This window comes from Berghia stephanieae, chromosome 2 (assembly GCF_034508935.2).
Source record: "Berghia stephanieae isolate SIO BIC M18660-M18661 chromosome 2, UCSD_Bste_1.3, whole genome shotgun sequence".
Classification (NCBI taxonomy): Eukaryota; Metazoa; Mollusca; class Gastropoda; order Nudibranchia; family Aeolidiidae; genus Berghia; species Berghia stephanieae.
The window spans coordinates 128,209,369-128,227,112 of record NC_088361.1 but is presented as its reverse complement, the minus strand read 5'-3'; the positions used below and the strand labels follow the sequence as shown (position 1 = coordinate 128,227,112).

Sequence of the window (17,744 nt, the reverse complement as noted above, 5' to 3'; positions counted from 1 at the left end):
TGAGAATTGAAACTGTCACACCCCTTTGTTCCTTCCACACCGGCCCAGAGGTATCAGCAATGCCTGGGCATGAAACAGGTTTATATAATCACTAAGAACTATGTTCTTTTATCTCTAAATTCCTCCCACTGTACCATGGTTTGGTTTCTGTGACACTTTGAACAAAAACAACGATATATTTTTTCACTTTTCTTTTTTTTTTACCCAATTAACCGGAATGCAGGGTTTTGATTATTTTTATCTTTACCGCATACAAAATGCGTGGGTGACCCTAAAAAAATCAGGAAAAAACAAAACAAAAAACAACATACAATCAAACAAAAATCCAAACAAACTAAAGACGCATTCACACAGGATTTTTGAAGACAATGATTATAAAACATCTTTAAATGTTTGTATATTTAGTTTCCACTCCCTTGAATACATCATAAGTTATCCAAAATGCAGCTTAAAATAATACGTCTAAGATATAGACTAGAGCATAATTCGAATTTAAGGTCTTTATAGTCTTTAGCTTGAATGATAGAAAGTGCTTTTCCTCCAAATTTTCGACAAATGTGACGAATCGTCTCAAAAAAGCATTTGTAAACAGCTTTGAGTACGTTTTAAACATGTTTAGCTCAGTTGGTAGAGCACTCGCTTCACACGCAAGGGGACCGCATTCGATCCCGGGTGCAGCCGATATTTTTCTGACACCCAGCAGTGATTGGGTAACCGGGTTTGTTTGATATGGCGGAAAGTACTTTGCGATAGACTAGCGTCCCATCCAAAGGACAGCAAGAAATTGTTATTGTACGTTTCACGCTAAAGAAACAGGGATGAAATTATTCGGCTCCATGTTCCCCACATACAGCACCTTTGTCAAATCATCATTCAGTTTCAGCCTGTTATCATTCATTAACACTTTGGATACACTCCTTACTAATGTCTGATACTACTTGCAAATTTCTCGTATTGGAGACGCAGTACAACTGCTTATCATCAGCGTCTTGATGGTAAGGCAGACCTAAACTTATAGCGATTTTAGACAGAGGGCCAACGTACTGAACCTTGGGGCACCTCACAATCAACAATGATTTCCTCCGATCTTTATTCATCCACGTAATAATATGTTTACGATTAAACAAATATGACCTAAACCAATCAAGCGCTGCATCAGACACCAACCATTGTCTATAACAGAGAGAAGATCATCAAGACAATTATTTCTAAGATGAGACAGTAATTGTTTCAAATAGCGCTTTTCCAAGATTTTAGAGAGAAAAGAAAGATTAGAGAAGAGACAGGCCGATAGTTTTTTAAAGTTCTCTTTATCTAGATCAGGTTTTTTAAAAAGGGGTTTGCCACGAGCAACTTTGTAAATGTCTGGTAAGCACCTGCCTACAACGAATCGTTTACAATGTATGTAAATGGTGTTGAAATTACATCAATGCATTTTAAGCATTTCAGTACCTTTCGGCCCTAAAGGATTATTATAAAGGATTATATTATTATGCCGATAAGGGGTTTATCCTCACACATTTCATCCAGCTTTCGTTTTATATTACAAGGAGCGTGCTGACTTAATGTCGTTTCTATGTGACCGAGTCACACTAAACTCCGTCAAATCTCTCGTCTGTGTCCATATAAACCGATTGAGTTATTATCTGAAAAGTAATCTGAATTTGTGATGAAAGAATCGGATAGATGTATAGAACGACAGCAAGTTTCTGTGAGATTGATATTTATTTCTTCAATTCTAAAAATAACATTGCATTTTCTTATTTAGATCATTTTTATTTTACTCACTTTTTTATCTACTTCATTCCGACATAAAAAATCTAGGTGAATATAGCAATTGTTACATTGACGTAAAATGAGTAACTCTCTAACCACAACTATCGTTTTAACGACATGTAGACGTCTATACTGTATTTATTTGCAGGTCTGATAACCCAAATTAATACGGGCTTATTAATGTAATCAAAAAATTCTCAAATCAACGCAAATCACTGTCCTTACAAAAATGTTAAAACAAGCCATCATTGCATTCGGTTATCAGACCTGCCAATATGTGCATCTGGTGTTTTAAGTCATGGTTCGCTAGTCCTTTTTTTTCTTTCTAATTATTATGTGATTCAATACTATCTAGATATATCTTTACAAGTTACATATTCAAATAACCCGATCGCTTGAAGCTATGTTTCTTTGCCTAATAGAATTCCTTAAGCAAGATGACATTGTTTACAAAGGTCGTAGCTGTATTATTGTCTGTCAGTCATGAGAATGGTGTGTAAAATCCGATTTCGCAATGAACTGGTTCTTGCATTGGTTTGAGAGTGTTACCATTACAACGATGGGCCCATAACAACTTGGTTCATCAGACCTGCTAAAGATGACAAATATTATGTATACTTCGGATTATTGGAGTTATTAGATCATAGCACTAAGGAGAGAAAAGTGCCTATCAAAGAAGACAGAAAAGTATTTAAATTTGGTAATGATTGTGTAGCATTCAACTTGTACAAAAAAGTTAGTTTATGAAATAAAAGTTTAATTATCATATCATTTGTTTACGGGGAAACTGATTTTACTATTCCTTAAAAGTCATAAACTTTTGGGGAACCTCTATTATCGTCCGAAAAAAAATGTTCAAGAAAATAAGCATTACCATCCGCATGCGATATTACTTAAAAATGATTTTGGCGCTTGGTGGTCTTAATCCACGCTAATATCAATTTTAAAAATATCTTAAGATTAAATCGTCAAGGCTATATTTAGGCCAAAATATGACAAGACTTAATTGAATTTGGAATTGTATATGTGTTGGTACCAGTAAATGTGGATGTACTTTAGAACATTGTAAACCAAACAACATTGGTTAAGAAACGAGGTCTCTATCTTCATGGACAATAAAGATCATATTATCATCATCATCATCATCATCATCATCATCATCATCATCATCATCATCATCATCATCATCATCATCATCATCATCAGTGGACCCGCACTCGGTTGTCAAGAAAACGGGTTTATTCTGAATAAGAGTGGAGTCTTTTTTTCGGATACAGTATTTGGCAGCTGATTCAATAAGACTTGAAGATAGACTAGTATACAACTTATAATCGCTACATACATCAGCTATGTGGTCTTGCTGTATGACATTGGCTTTTGGCTCGGAAGGCCATGACTTAGAGCCTTGCTCGGCGCATACTCGTGTCCTTGGAAAATGCTCTTTTCTCCCATTCTCTAACCAACCTCGGGCATACAATGAGTACCTGGTCGTTGCAGCGTGGTCTCTATCAGAAATAAAATTGTAATATCGCCTAATTGGCGTCATGTCACGTTCTAATGTTGCTGTTGATCAGGGACCCTTGTTTTTGTGGAGTTTTTTGCGGGGGGGGGGGGGGAGGGGGAGGGGGGGGGCTAAAAGATGGATTTCATGGGTCTTACTGCTCTAAAGCATTATTATTTCATTATACTGATCTCATCCAGATTTCGTTGCTGTTATATGGAGCGTGGTGATTTATTGTTGTATTTAGTTATTGAGTCATACTTACCACCAGCAAATCTCTCGTCTGTATCTACAAACCGATGAGGTCTGTCCGAAAAGTAATCTCCATTTTTGATGAAAGCCTCTTTAAGAATTGGATAGCTGCTAAGAACGACGGCAAGTTGATGTCCCATATATATACTGTAGATATCACCGGTTCTGAAATAGGCATGATGAGGAATTATTAAACAGGAAATTACTCTCTCTCTCTCTCTCTCTCTCTCTCTCTCTCTCTCTCTCTCTCTCTCTCTCTTTAAAAAGGAAAATTGAACCTTTATTAGAGCAGTATAGACAAAGAGTAAGCTGATTTTAGAGTTCATGCAATTTGTCCTCTCATTTAAAAGTCTGTCTTTATTCAATGATGTAATAATCCTACAATGATGACTTATATAATAATCTACATTTCTATAGCGCTTTACGTTAAAACCTCAAATCGCCATACAAATATATCGTCGGTCTATCAGGCATTCATACTCGCAGTCAAACATTCACGAATGCTCTACGAGTAAAGAGTTTAATTACAGTAAACCAGGAATAAAACCTTACCTTAACCAAACAGTTATCAAGACAAAAAAAAGTCGAATGTTTGTTTTCTTTTAAGACTTGACGTTACTCGCTGCCAAACCAAAGGTCAAGATTAATATAAAAAGACCTTCTGCCGAAGCGTTTCTAAGTGTGTTTTTTTTTAAAACCTGCATTAACCGCGTTTCTGAGGTTCTAAGCTGCCCAGTTGGGGCATGGGGAAGGGGAATTCTTTCTTGAATATAACTTGGAAATCGTTAATTTAGAGCATTAAAACACAATGGGGCAATTTTGTAATTTATTCTAGCTCGAAAAGCAATTTAGTGTAATGCTCTAAACATGAGGTAAATGTGTGTTCTGTCCAGTGTGTCCCGGCCGAGTACCATTCTGGCTGACTTGGACATTTTGAAGTTTGTTAACTCTCGTGTCGGGAAGGAGAACGAGTTGAGGGTTACAATATACCAGGCAAAATAATTTACGTTGAGGTATAAGACTCGTTTGCCTTCGTAATTATGACTGTACAAAATCCTGAACAGGCAATTCAAGAAATGACAGATTTGCTGGCTGACTGCATTCCCGAAAATTATATGAAGGTGATTTAAAACTTTTTTGCTTAGGGAGTTATTATAGCACTAGAGAAGAACATTTCTAATAAATTAGATGAGTTTTACACGAAATATGTTCAATGAACAAAATGATAAAATTACATATTATCTGAAAATAAGATTAAGGTATTGGGATGTGTGACCGATAACAGTCACGTTATCTTTATCGAGAGGAAGGTTAGAAGATAATTTTTTAAGTGAATGAAAGGAAAGTACTTCGATCGTGAGATACCAAAATTGAGAATAGGCGCTTATACTTGATATTATTCCACCTCTCTCATTGGAAAACCCAATAATTTTTTAGTAAATACGTATCTAAACGTTGAATAATGCTTTGACCGCGTTGAATAAAATTCCGACGTTTTTAGTTTTGGGTCAAATTGTCATTCAAGCGGAAGGAGACAGATACAAATTATGGTGAATAGAAGTACTAATACGATACCATGTGGTTACACAATATCTAATAATCTTACTTGGAGGGGTAGAATAATCATATTATAAACTTGCTATATTTCTATTGTGCTATAACACATACTCGCAAAGTCGTTGTGTTATTGGGCACGAAAAAAAATATCTCTTTAATAAATACAAAGAAATGAAAGAATCTATTAATATTATTACGAGTCCTATTCAATTGTACGCCAATGTATCGACGGTATATTTCTGTTACAAGAATGGACGCCTTTGTTTGTTTAATTCAAAACCATACATCCGGCACGAAAAAAATATCTCTTTAATAAATACAAAGAAATGAAAGAATCTATTAATATTATTACGAGTCCTATTCAATTGTACGCCAAAGTATCGACGGTATATTTCTGTTACAAGAATGGACGCCTTTGTTTGTTTAATTCAAAACCATACATCCCTTTTAGATAGGATATTTGTATTAAAATGATTGTGACAATGCGATAAATTGTTTCTTTCCTTTGCTATGTACAATTCCAGTCGCTTGTATTTTGATGAAATAAGAGTTGGGATATTGTATTATATCAATCCTTTGTATTATCCGTCACTAAAATTTTCGTCATTTAGTGACATATGTATACTTGCGATCAAAAGAAAGTATACACATTTAAAATCGTCGTTACTTTTTTATCCGTTGACGTAGGCTAATGATTTTCCACTGAGTTGTTTACCATTAGCCTTTCTGTGTACCGATAGTCGATGTTTTTGTTTTTGACCTGAAATCCGCTCACCACGTCCCGCACGTGCTAAAATAACCTTTTAGCCCCTTACTGTGGACAGGAAGTGTATAGAATAATTTTTTTGTCATCCATGTCTTCTTGAACTATTTTCAAGTCAGCAAAACACAATACAAAATATCATCCATTAATCTACGCGATGCCACTACTCTGTGTAGAACAACGTGCACGTGCCATTAGTCATCTTCAAGCTGCTTAGTCTGTGACCAATGTCGCAAGAATGTTTAATATCACAAGGAGAACTGTATATTCCTTAGTGGATCGATTTGAAATAACGCAAACGGCACGGGACCGAATTGAACTGGCAAACCACGAGTAACAACACAAGGTAAGGACCGTTTTATACGCACACGAAACTGCGCTAGAGTTCCCAGGTACACGCTGTTCGTTGCAGACTTAGAGAGCATGACATTATCGCAAACGTCCGTTGATGCGACAACTTCTTAGAGCACATCACCTGTTGGCCCGTCTTCAGTGGGTCCGTACTCATCTGCGCTGGACAGCGCATGCGTGGTCGTTTGTTCTCTTCTGGCTGGTCCGTCTTCAGTGGGCCCGTGCTCATCTGCGCTGGACAATGCATGCGTGGTCATTTGTTTTCTTCTCAGATGTGGAACATAATCGGCCGCCAAGTTCGTTCATTAGACCCGCCAAATGAACAACAACTCTTCCACGCCATAAGAACAGCTTGGGATAACATTCCTCAACACCAGCTGGCCAGATTGACCAATTCCATGTGTAGGAAATGCAAGGCTGTGATTGGCGCGAACGGGGGACATGCTCGATACTGATTGAATTAGATTCAACTTCACTTCAAATGAAATGAACGCAAGTAATTTTATTAAAATGCCATTGTTTGTCAAAATCATAGTGTATGTTTTGACTTGTTACTTCCCTTTTTGAAGGTCATGTTTTAAAAATCTATGTTGCATACAAGATCAACCATAAACCTTACCAATTATAACAAAATGAAAGATAAATGATGGTACTATGATTACACATAGGTTTTAAATAAACCAGAACAATATTACATACCAATTCTGTAGTTAAAACAAGTGTATACTTTCTTTTGATCACTAGTAGTTGACATAATCAATCTTAATTTCACGGTTTTCTTAAAGTACAATGTGGTCCCAATAGCTCAGTCGGTAGACCACTTACTTAACGCGCAAAGGGACCGAGATCGATCATGGTTGACGTCGGATTTTTTTTTTTCTGAGTCACTTGTCCACAGAATTGATTGGGTAGCTAAGTGTTTTAGATCCCTCCGCGAAGTACTTTGCGGTTGACTATCGTCCTATTCAAAGCAATTACTATTGTCCGTTTCACGTTATAGAAACCAGGATAAAACTCCGACTTCATATGCCTAATGACATTAAAGAACTATATAAATTACTGGTTTACATTTTGAAATTTAAAAAATTACTATCTAGTGGTTTACTTAGAAATAACAAATCATTGATTTTTTTACCTACGGGTACTGGCTTTCTTCGTTAATGTCCCCCTCCCTCCCTTCGCTCTTGTGTACTATCATTACTCCAAAAAGCAACGGAACAACGTTTCATGCACATTTCGGCCCAATTTTATGCAAGTGGACTAGATTTAGCCCTTTACTAGTCGAGCAAATTACTTGCTAATCTCAAGCCTAAGTGAAGTAAGTGACAAAAAAAATCGGATTCTATGAACTTTTCTAGTCTCGGACTAATTCAGTTATTTTGTGCAAGTAACATCACGCTCTCTCATACGCGACGGTAGATAAGATACGAGCCTTCATACTTTCAACGCAATAGATTTCCAAAGACGAATTAGCAACACATCCGATATCGATAATATTTCGCTCCTTTTCACATTTTACTTACTTTTGCCATGATGTATCAAATCACGTGATATTGACTTTCGACTGAGTAGAATACAATGATGTCCATGGTCGACTGTCAATTCTATATTTAGGCCAATGAAAGTTTCATTGAAACTCGAAGAAATTGAATCAAGAAAAAAGCAACAAAACAAAAGTGTGTTCTGATGAATAACTTTATTTCAGTCGGTTGCAATGCTAGCAGAATAACTTTTATCTCTACTATATTTTCTAATTTTTTTTATTTTGTTCTCTGAAGCGAACCTTTCGACTTCGAATCTAAGTGAACTCACAGCTCGCAAGCCCGATTAGATTCGGGTTTGTTTGTTTTTTAAATAGTTTTTACTCACAAAAACATGTAGGTACTTTTGACGATCTGCACTTATCTTACAGTTTTTAAAGCCGATGTCAAGAGCAACAGGACAATTATCGCTACCTTTGTTATTCGCAACCGACGTATTTTCCTTCCGAATCGAATCTCTCTCAATCTAAAAATAGCTGCTATCTTGTCGACGCTATGATTTATCCTAGAGTCTCAAACTAAACTTGAAGCCCGGCCTCAACAAATGACTAAAATTTGGCCAAACTTAGTCCGAAGGTGCCGTGATTTTTGTCTGGGACTTGCTTGGTCAGTTCATATAAAATCACACTTTTTCAAGCCCTTGACTAAAGTCAGAGACTAAGCGCTCGTCCGCGTTCATAAAAACGGGCCCTGGTTGTCCATATATCTTGTATCAGTACCAACCTAGCTAGGGTTCGTCCAATTCAAGTTACTTCATTTAAAACGTCAAATTCAGTGAGAAAAAAATAATGTTGACTTGTAATAAAAACATATTTTGAGCATAAAAAAGTATCACTTTTGCTCAATAGCTTGACACAAGAGGGTTCTTTACTTCATGTTATAATTATGTTATACAGTACTCGCTGGATTTCAGCACCCCGAATTCCAACACGCTCTGCAAAACAATACGTTGGAGCTAAATCTATATATGATCAGTCGTTACTTCCCATGACCATCAACTTTCGTCACGCTAGGATTCTAGCACGCTTTTTGGCTTTTTCCTAGAGCCTGCTAAAATCCAGCGAGTGCTGTAGTTGATAGGAGATGTAGTAGAGAGGCAATGACAAATATGAAAGCAGCCTAGTAAATTGATTAAATGTGGGTAAATGAATGGTATGGAGCTCATGAAAAGAGCAGATAACAGAATTGGGTGAAAATACACCGTCGTACATGTCCCCAAGACATTGCCACTAGATTGATTGATCCTCACTGTATAACGTGACCATTTCCCTAGGCAATATCAGCATGTGAATTTTGAAAATAAAAATGTAGTATAATGGTTTTATAACACTTATAACTAAATATAGTATGACAGGTCCGGATATAACAGGAGATTTTTTCTTGCTTTATAATCACAGTGGAACCCATGTATGACAGGTCTGGATAAAACAGGGACCCGGTTATAACAGGAGTTTTTTATTCTTACTGTGCTAAAATTTATGGGCTTTAGGAGGAACTTTTAAGAGCTTAATCGGCTGTAACGAACACCGGAAAACCACTTAATATGTCCAAATACAATACATTAGACCACACTGTGATCAGGTACAGCGAAATGCAACGAAGAGATAGGCTAGGCATACTTCATTAATACTCTCCCTCACTCTCTCTCCTTCCCCCCCTCTCTCTCTCTCTCTCTCTCTCTCTCTCTCTCTGTGTGTGTGTGTGTGTGTGTGTGTGTGTCAGCTAAGTACTACTGTACAACATCATTTTCATTATAACATTGGCCTTGCTGCAGACAGACACTATAAGACAGTGGGTAACACAGAACACGCACATACAACGGTCAGCTTGAATATGAGAGAGAGAAGAAGAAGTAGAAGAGGAGGAGGAGGAGAAGGAGGAGAAGGAGAAGGAGGAAGAGGAGGAGGAGGAGTGAGAAGAGGAGGAGGATAGTTTTTGTGGTGGTAGTGATGACGATAATGGTGATGATGATTATGATGATGATGATGATGATGATGATGATGATGATGATGATGATGATGATGATGATGACGATGATGATGATGATGATGATGATGATGATGATGATGATGATGATGATGATGATGATGATAACGTCGTCGATGACAAGAGTGATAGATAGTATGTACCAAAATACTTACGATTTTTGCCATTTCTTAAACACCTCAAGTGTGTTCTTCCCCAACATAGGAAGGTGTCCAAGAATGGGATAAGGCCTCACGGGTAAAGGTGGAATGTTCTTGGGATAACTATTTCTATTCATGATGTACCACACAGATACAAGAGCAACCACCGCATAGAGCAAGGGTGGAAGGCTGAGAGCCAATGAAAATACGTAGTCCAACATTGTTTACTGGTAAACAAACTGTTTGCAATACAAAGTATTTTGTTATAATACCTTAGTATAAATAATAATTGAAGAAATCACTAAAGAGATAAAAAAAAAGAAATATATGAACACGTGTAATATCAAATTTCCATTCATCAAATACACGGGTGGAAAGTTTTACAATGCTTCATTTATTCCTTAAATAGACCATTTAGAATAAAATATTCATTTCCTGCTACACAAAGCACATGAAAGGCATACTTTTGATACTAATAGAGACTGTTTTTAGATTCGTGAGCTCATTTTTGTTTAATAGACATTCAAACAAAAATTACTTTTTTTTCAAACACAACATATAGATAGAATGCGCTTGGCCAAGGAGTTCACAACATTGCCATCCGGAAGTATAACGGACCAACACACAACACTCGGTGTAACCATGAACTTTTATAGTCTGGTTAATACAGTTTAGTGAAAACAACTCACAAACGCGGATGGCAAAAACAATAACAAAGGCCTGAGTGACGTCATCTGCATACTATCTATAGATAGTTCGAAGATGACGTCAGTCAGGTCTTTGTTATTGTTTTTTTGCCATCCGCGTTTATGAGTAATGCTCACTGAACTGTATTAACCTGACTATAAGCGTTCATGGATACACACAGTTTTGTGTGTTGGTCCGTTATACTTCCGGATGGCAATGTTATGAGCTTCTTAGCCAAGCGCATACTATCCATAGATAGAACGAAATAGACACTTAGATAACCACGCCTCTCGGACAGTCGTCAAAATGTAAACAATGACAGTGAATGGAAAACATAGTGAACAACACAGGTTTTACTATCGATGGTATATATCTGAAATAAACACCTTCTGTTCTACCGCTTGATCTATAGATAGTATGCGCTTGGCTAAGGAGTTCACAACATTGCCATCCGGAAGTACAACGGGCCAACACACAAAACTGTGTGTATCCATGAACGTTTATAGTCAGGTTAATACAGTTCAGTGAGCATTACTCATAAACGCGGATGGCAAAAAACAATAACAAAGACCCGAGTGACGTCAACTTTGAACTATCTATAGCCATGAAAAAGAATTCCACGCTTCGCCTCACTGGATAAATACTTGAAAATTTTTCTATTGTGACAAATCTGAATGTTTAACCGCATTTTTTTTCAGTTGCGAAATCACTAAAAGCAGCTACGCCTCTGGCTTTCAACAACGGGAGCGATCTTCATTCATGTTTCCGTCAAACCCCGTCATCGATCGCATGCTTTGTTACTGTACAACGATTGGAAATTTCTCAATAAATGTAAACACGCAGCTGTGTTTATGGACGTTGTAAACATACCCATGAGTCACGCTGAGCAAAATGACCAATTGTGATGTTGGATATGTCTCAAATTGTGAACACTTTTCACTATGTGGGTCATCTTGAGCACATATTCTAATGTGACCAAAGACCTCGAGCACATGGAAAGGTAATATAGATCGCTCCCATTAAAATGGAACACGTTTATTTGCTGTGTCATTTTTAAATGGGTGGCAATTTTGGTAAGTAGTGAAAAGTAAACCCCTGGTCCAGCCTGTTGGGAGTTCTGCCAGTGATCGTAATCACAACATAATTCACTGTTATTGTAAACCATCAACTTGTTTATTCATCCCAGATCCTTTGTTTTTTTTATATACCGTAAAGAAGAATAATCCCAAATCATGGGACTGTAACCAGTGAAGAAAAAGGCTGAATGTCACTGACAATTCTAATGTTCGTGCCAATAATCATTAAAATCCATCAGACACGGTTCTACCGTTTGATCAATAGAACCAACACAGAAAACTATGTGTAAACTTAAACGTGTTTAATCTGATCGAGAAAATCGTTATAATAACGAGTCACTCATTTGGCGGTATAGATAGTATGCGCTTGGCTAAGAAGCTCACAACATTGCCATCCGGAAGTACAACGGAAGGACACACAAAACTATGTGTAACCTTGAACGCTTATAGTCTGGTTAATACAGTTTAGTGAGAATTACTCATAAACGCGGATGGCAAAAAACAATAACAAATACTTGAGTGACGTCAACTTCATATTACCTATAACAACAATAACAACGATCAGATAGATAAGGGAAGATTTCATTCACGTTATTGTTTATAGATAGAATGAAGTTGACGTCACTCTGGACTTTTTTTTATTGTTTTGTGCCATCTGCGTTTATGAGTAATTTTCACTAAACTGTATTAACCAGCCGATAAACGTTCATGGTTACACAGAGTTTTGTGTGTGTTGGTCCGTTATATTTCCGGATAGCAATGTTGTGAACTTCTTAGCCAAGCGCATACTATCTATAAACAATCATCTTTGTCCGAGAACGTTTGAAGGTGTCACAAATTCCATGATTTGATTGGTCAAATCTATCCTGGTTAATTACGTTTGTAATCTGTTTGAGTCTGGTTTTATCGTTTGTATTGTTGTGTATGTTAATGTTTGCAAGAATAGGCGCGGGTTATCGTGAATTGTGAGGTGTTGGTCGTTGTCCGATCTGAACACTAATTTTCCTTTGTTTTCTTTTGCCACCACGACTGCCTCGACATATAACCCGATATGGTGACGAATATGGGCCACAGGGCACGGGCATGGCTGGCAGAGGCAATATCTGACGTCCTTGCAAAAGGAAAGCTCCCACAAGTGTGGAAGCACGCAAAGATAGTTGCCATCCTGAGGCCCGGGAAACCGGCGAAGGAGTCCGACAGTTACAGACCCATATCTCTACTGAGCTGTCTTTACAAATTGTTGGAGCGAGTTCTGTTAAACCGATGGGGGGGGGGGGGGGGGGGTCCTAGATGCTGCCCTACCACCCGAGCAGGCGGGCTTCAGGGAAGGGAGGTGCACCAGGAAACAGGTCATTGCCCTTATAGAGTATATTGAAGCAGGGTACGAGAGGAAACAGCAAACAGGTGCTGTATTTATAGACCTATCAGCGGCGTAAGATACGGTAGGTGCGAAGGATTAATGCTCAAACTTGCAAAGATCATAAGGTGCAAAAAGACATTGAAGTTGTTCTCTTCAATCGGAGGGGAAAGAAATTCCACGTCGCGCTGGGAGACGCTACGAGTAAAGTGAGGAAATTGAAGAATGGGGTCCCTCAGGGTTCGGAACTAGCGCCAATGTTGTTTAACGTTTACATTAGTGATATGCCGAACACTTCCTAACTGAGGCGGGGATACGCGGACGACTGGGCACTCGTTACTCAAAGTAAAATGTTGACCCGTCTCGAGAGCGTACTCAGCGAGAACGTCACCAGACTCAAATCCTACTTCGAAACTTCAAAAACCGTGGCCACTGCATTCCACCTATGCAGTGCATGGCACACCCGCAAAATGAACGTCCTCGTCGGGGACCAGCCACTCCCATATGAGCCGCATACAAAATACTTAGGGGTGACGCTGGACCGCAGCCTTACCTATCGGGTGCATCTCGAAGGGGTTGCCCGGAAGATAGAGAAACGCAACAGTCTTCTGAGGAAGTTGGCGGGATCGATTGTGGTGCTAACCAAGCACTCCTGAGAACGTCCGCCCTGGCACTATGCTATTCCACCGCGGAGTATTGCTCTCCAGTGTGGGGTAGAAGCAGAAACGTTGAGAAAGTTGCTGTAAAACTTCGCAGGTAAATGCACATAGTGTCAGGAACGCTGGCAACAACGCTTAGAGAATGGGGCCCGATAATGGCAGCAATCCAGCGCCCCCCCCCCCCCCCCCCGATTTCCGGAGGGAGACGATTAAGGTAAACTGGCTAAGTAAGATCCGGGAGAGAGGGAATGAGGATACCCCTCTGAAGCGCATTATAGACGGCGCCCCCGTTTCGAGCCGAAATAAGTCCCGGCAACCCTTGTACGCAGCTTCCCTGACTAAGGACAGAGATGCATATACGAGATGGAAGTCGGTTTGGACGAATTCAATCCCTCGTGGGGGCGGGAACATACACTCCTCTAAGCTTGGTGAGAAATTGCCAGGCTTCGATACCAGTAAGAGGAGACACTGGGTGGCTGCGAATCGGCTTCGGCCGAGGAGCTGCCTCACAGCATGTGCGCTTCATCAGTGGGGACTGTCCTACATGTACCCGATGTGGGCAAGAATCTGAAACGACAGAGCATCCAGTTGAACGGTGTGTTGTGACGATGCTACCGGGTGGGTTCGCGATGGTGCACGAATGCGGACCAGACTTTGCTGATTGGGTCGATAGTCATAACATAATAGTGTGAGAACCACAAGAAGCTGCTGCTGCTCGACATAGATTGATCACAAAAATAGAATTACTAAAATTAGCAAGCACAGTGAATAAAATCATGGCTATGAATAAATCTAAGTTTAAAATGGCATGTGTGTAGTTGATAAAAATGATGAATAAATTTAAACTTCACTTGTATAATCCACTAGAAACTATTTAGTCATATGCACAAGATGATAACGAATAAAATTATATATAATTTAGTGAGGTAGAAATAGAACTGGCAATTAGATCCGTTACTAAAATTAAAAATAATCACAGATATTGTAAACACAACTGTCTGTAAGGCTCACTACACACGAATGGAGTCGTGTATTATCGTGTGATATAACGACACATCAAAGATAAATAAAATACACCTGTCTCGTTTCAGATAGCTGGGTAAATAAGAACTCTTTAAAAATCGTGTTGATATCAGCTGTTAATATTTTCAAATAAAAAATAATACCTCTTGATCAATATTTTTACATACGGCATGTCGTGTAGTCAATCATAACCTACCCATTACTTACAAGAATTCTAAACACAATGTTAATATTCCTTTTTTTATTTTGAATAAACGTTGTCCTGACTTGTACACGATGGCTAGAACAAACCCACACTGTAAATAAATGGTTAAGACAATTTATGTCAATGACCACTCAGCGAAACACGTCAGTATGACCCATATTTCATATCATCCAACCATGCAAGTTGTTTGTGTTTTGTTTTGATTGCAACATTCATACCCATAGCTATAGTCTACTGTGTAAGAGAGAGAGAGAGAGAGAGAGAGAGAGAGAGAGAGAGAGAGAGAGAGAGAGAGAGAGAGAGAGAGAGAGGGAGAGAGATAGATAGATAGATAGATAGATAGATAGAGAGATAGAGAGAGAGAGAGAGAGAGAGAGAGAGAGAGAGAGAGAGAACTACAGCTATTCATGCTGAGCGTTAAGCTAAGATACTCTCAACATCCGCCAGCCGGATATAACGCACCAACACACAAAAGTATGTGTAAATAACCTTGAGCGTTTACAGTCTGATAGTTTGGTGAGAAGTAATCATAAAAATGACTGGCTAAAAGCAATAACAAAGAGCTGAGTGACGTGAATTTCGTCCCTTCTCCAGTCCGTTTCAAAATGTATGATCACAACTTTTGGGTCGTATCTTTGAAAGCGTCTGATAAAATGCGTTGCAAATTGACATGCAAAATATCAAAGGAATTATCGATAGTGTGACAAGCATAAGATATATACCTTCTTCATGTTTATGATTCATTAATTTTTGTAAAATCTAAGACTGTGGGAAAAGATTCGTGACAATACACAGCACGGTTTGGGAGAAACAGAATGAATGTAAAATGATTATATACTTTGAAATGGGACTGGACTGTCGCTAGACACTCTACACTAATACTATACTATACTATACTATACTATACTATACTATACTATACTATACTATACTATACTATACTATACTTTACTATGCTATGCTATGCTATACTATACTATACTATACTATACTATACTATACTATACTATACTATACTATACTATACTTGAGATTTTATACAGCGCAATATCCATTTAACGTGCTCAAAGCTCTTTACAAGGGGCCCCTGGCCAACAGCAACACATAACATGTGGGACGTTATCACAATATTTGGGGACAGAGACAACGCTGTTAAGGGCCAGGTACTCATTTTACGCCTGAGTACGGTGAGAGAATGTGAGTAAAGAGCCTTCTCCCAGGACTCAACTATGCGCAGAGCGAGGCTTGAGCCCAGGACCTTCCGATCCGAAAGCGAATGCCATGTCACATGACCACATAGCCGCACCTTTACTATACTATACTATACTATACTATACTATACTATACTATACTATACTATACTATACTATACTTAATCCACACACAACACTACTATGAAAATTCACTCAATTCTCGTGCGTTTTAAAAGTTACACTAACATGACATGACATGTCCGTTTCTTCAATGTTATATCGCCTGAGTGTGTATTTTTGTGAACACAAAACACGATCACTGTACAATGGTGATGATCTATATTAACTTCCCATGCGCTCGAGGTCATTGATCACATTGTAAAATGTGCTAAAAATTAACAATATAGTGAAAAGTGTTCCCAACTTTTCAAAAATCTAACACCACAATTGGTCATTTTGTTCCGCTCGACACACGGGTATGTTTAGAACTTACGAAAACAAAGCAGCGTGTTCACATTTGCTAAGAAATATCATATCTTTGGAGAGCAACAAATCATGTGATTGATGACTCGGTTGGACGAAAAATGAATATAGATAGAACGAAGTTGACGTCACTCATTCTTTGATATTGGTTTTTTTTTTTTGGCATCCATGTTTATGAGTAATAGGCTTTAACGTCACGTATTGGCGCATAGTAACTTAGTAACTGGTTCTAAACTATCAGAACAATGGCGAACGCCCTTATGAAATACTTCTCCGACAAGCATAAAAGTGTATCCAGAGGAGAAAAACATTATAAATGTGACCATGTTTTGACTTTTATACATACTGATCACATGGCATGTGAAAAAGTTCTAGCCAGTATGAAGAATAAAAAGTACCGATTTTCTTTGTTTAGAACCAAACTGCTCGTTGCTGGGCGGACGTGACATCAGACTGTTGAATCCTATTATTCTCACTAAACTCTATTAACCAGTACGTTAAGCAACACATTTCACTGGAATTTTGCACTTCTTAGTTAAATCAAACCCCTTTTATACAACACTCAGGAGACCGTATAGAATGCATTTTTTGATAGAGGCAATCTTTATTGTCATTATGGAGTATCCACCGCAAGAAGTAGGTCATCAGTTCTGTATAATAAGCGGCTACTGTCTGTTTGTGTGTGTGTATTCGAGGTTAGCGGACAAACACTTTGACTTATTTCTACCAAAATCGGCACAGACCTATCTAGAAGGAACATTGGAAGGGACATGCGCTGACCGGAAGTGACGTCACAAAACAGGAAGTAACGTCATAGGTCGGCTTTTGAGAAGTGCAATCTGTCCTCAGAGACTAGGGAATTGTCAAATTGCCGTCAACGGTGCATCGTCCAGAAGCGATACCTGAGGAAATAACATAGTGGCACAGGAAGTGGCATCACTAAACCGGAAGTGAACCCTTGAAACAGGAAGTTGATCATAAAATACTGGGAAATGATCCGATTACCCACATACTTGAATAAAACATTGAGTTACACTTAAGAACGGCTTTAGAAGCACCAAGAGTGATAAACTCAAAACCGGAAGTGACATTCAGGAACCGGAAGTGGGCACGATAGACAGGGGAATCGTCCGATTTTCTCATAACTTGTGTGACTAATAAGAGAGGCTTTAGAGCCACAAGAAGCGATGTGAT

At 38.5% G+C, this 17,744-nt stretch overlaps 2 protein-coding genes across 5 annotated transcripts in view; both read right to left on the bottom strand.

Annotated features, from left to right (window-relative positions):
* The window catches only part of LOC144966582 (cytochrome P450 2U1-like), a 25,854-nt gene extending 10,894 nt beyond the window's left edge, over positions 1 to 14,960 (bottom strand). Inside the window, exons 1-4 of one of the 4 annotated variants that reach the window (XM_078903269.1) lie at positions 14,866 to 14,960; positions 9,883 to 10,168; positions 3,543 to 3,694; positions 1 to 63 (exon numbers count right to left, since the gene is read on the bottom strand). The exon at positions 1 to 63 is cut by the window's left edge and continues 50 nt beyond it. In XM_078903269.1, coding sequence (XP_078759395.1) covers positions 1 to 63; positions 3,543 to 3,694; positions 9,883 to 10,088 — 421 coding nt within the window. In that variant the 5' untranslated portion in view covers positions 10,089 to 10,168; positions 14,866 to 14,960. The other 3 variants (XM_078903270.1, XM_078903267.1, XM_078903268.1) reach the window with 3 other exon arrangements.
* LOC144966584 (cytochrome P450 2U1-like) overlaps positions 1 to 15,061 on the bottom strand; it is a 61,656-nt gene extending 46,595 nt beyond the window's left edge. Inside the window, exon 1 of the mRNA XM_078903271.1 lies at positions 14,877 to 15,061. The gene's annotated coding sequence lies outside the window, so the exon portion shown is untranslated. The remainder of the gene's footprint in view (positions 1 to 14,876) is intronic.
* Positions 15,062 to 17,744: the final 2,683 nt, after the last annotated feature.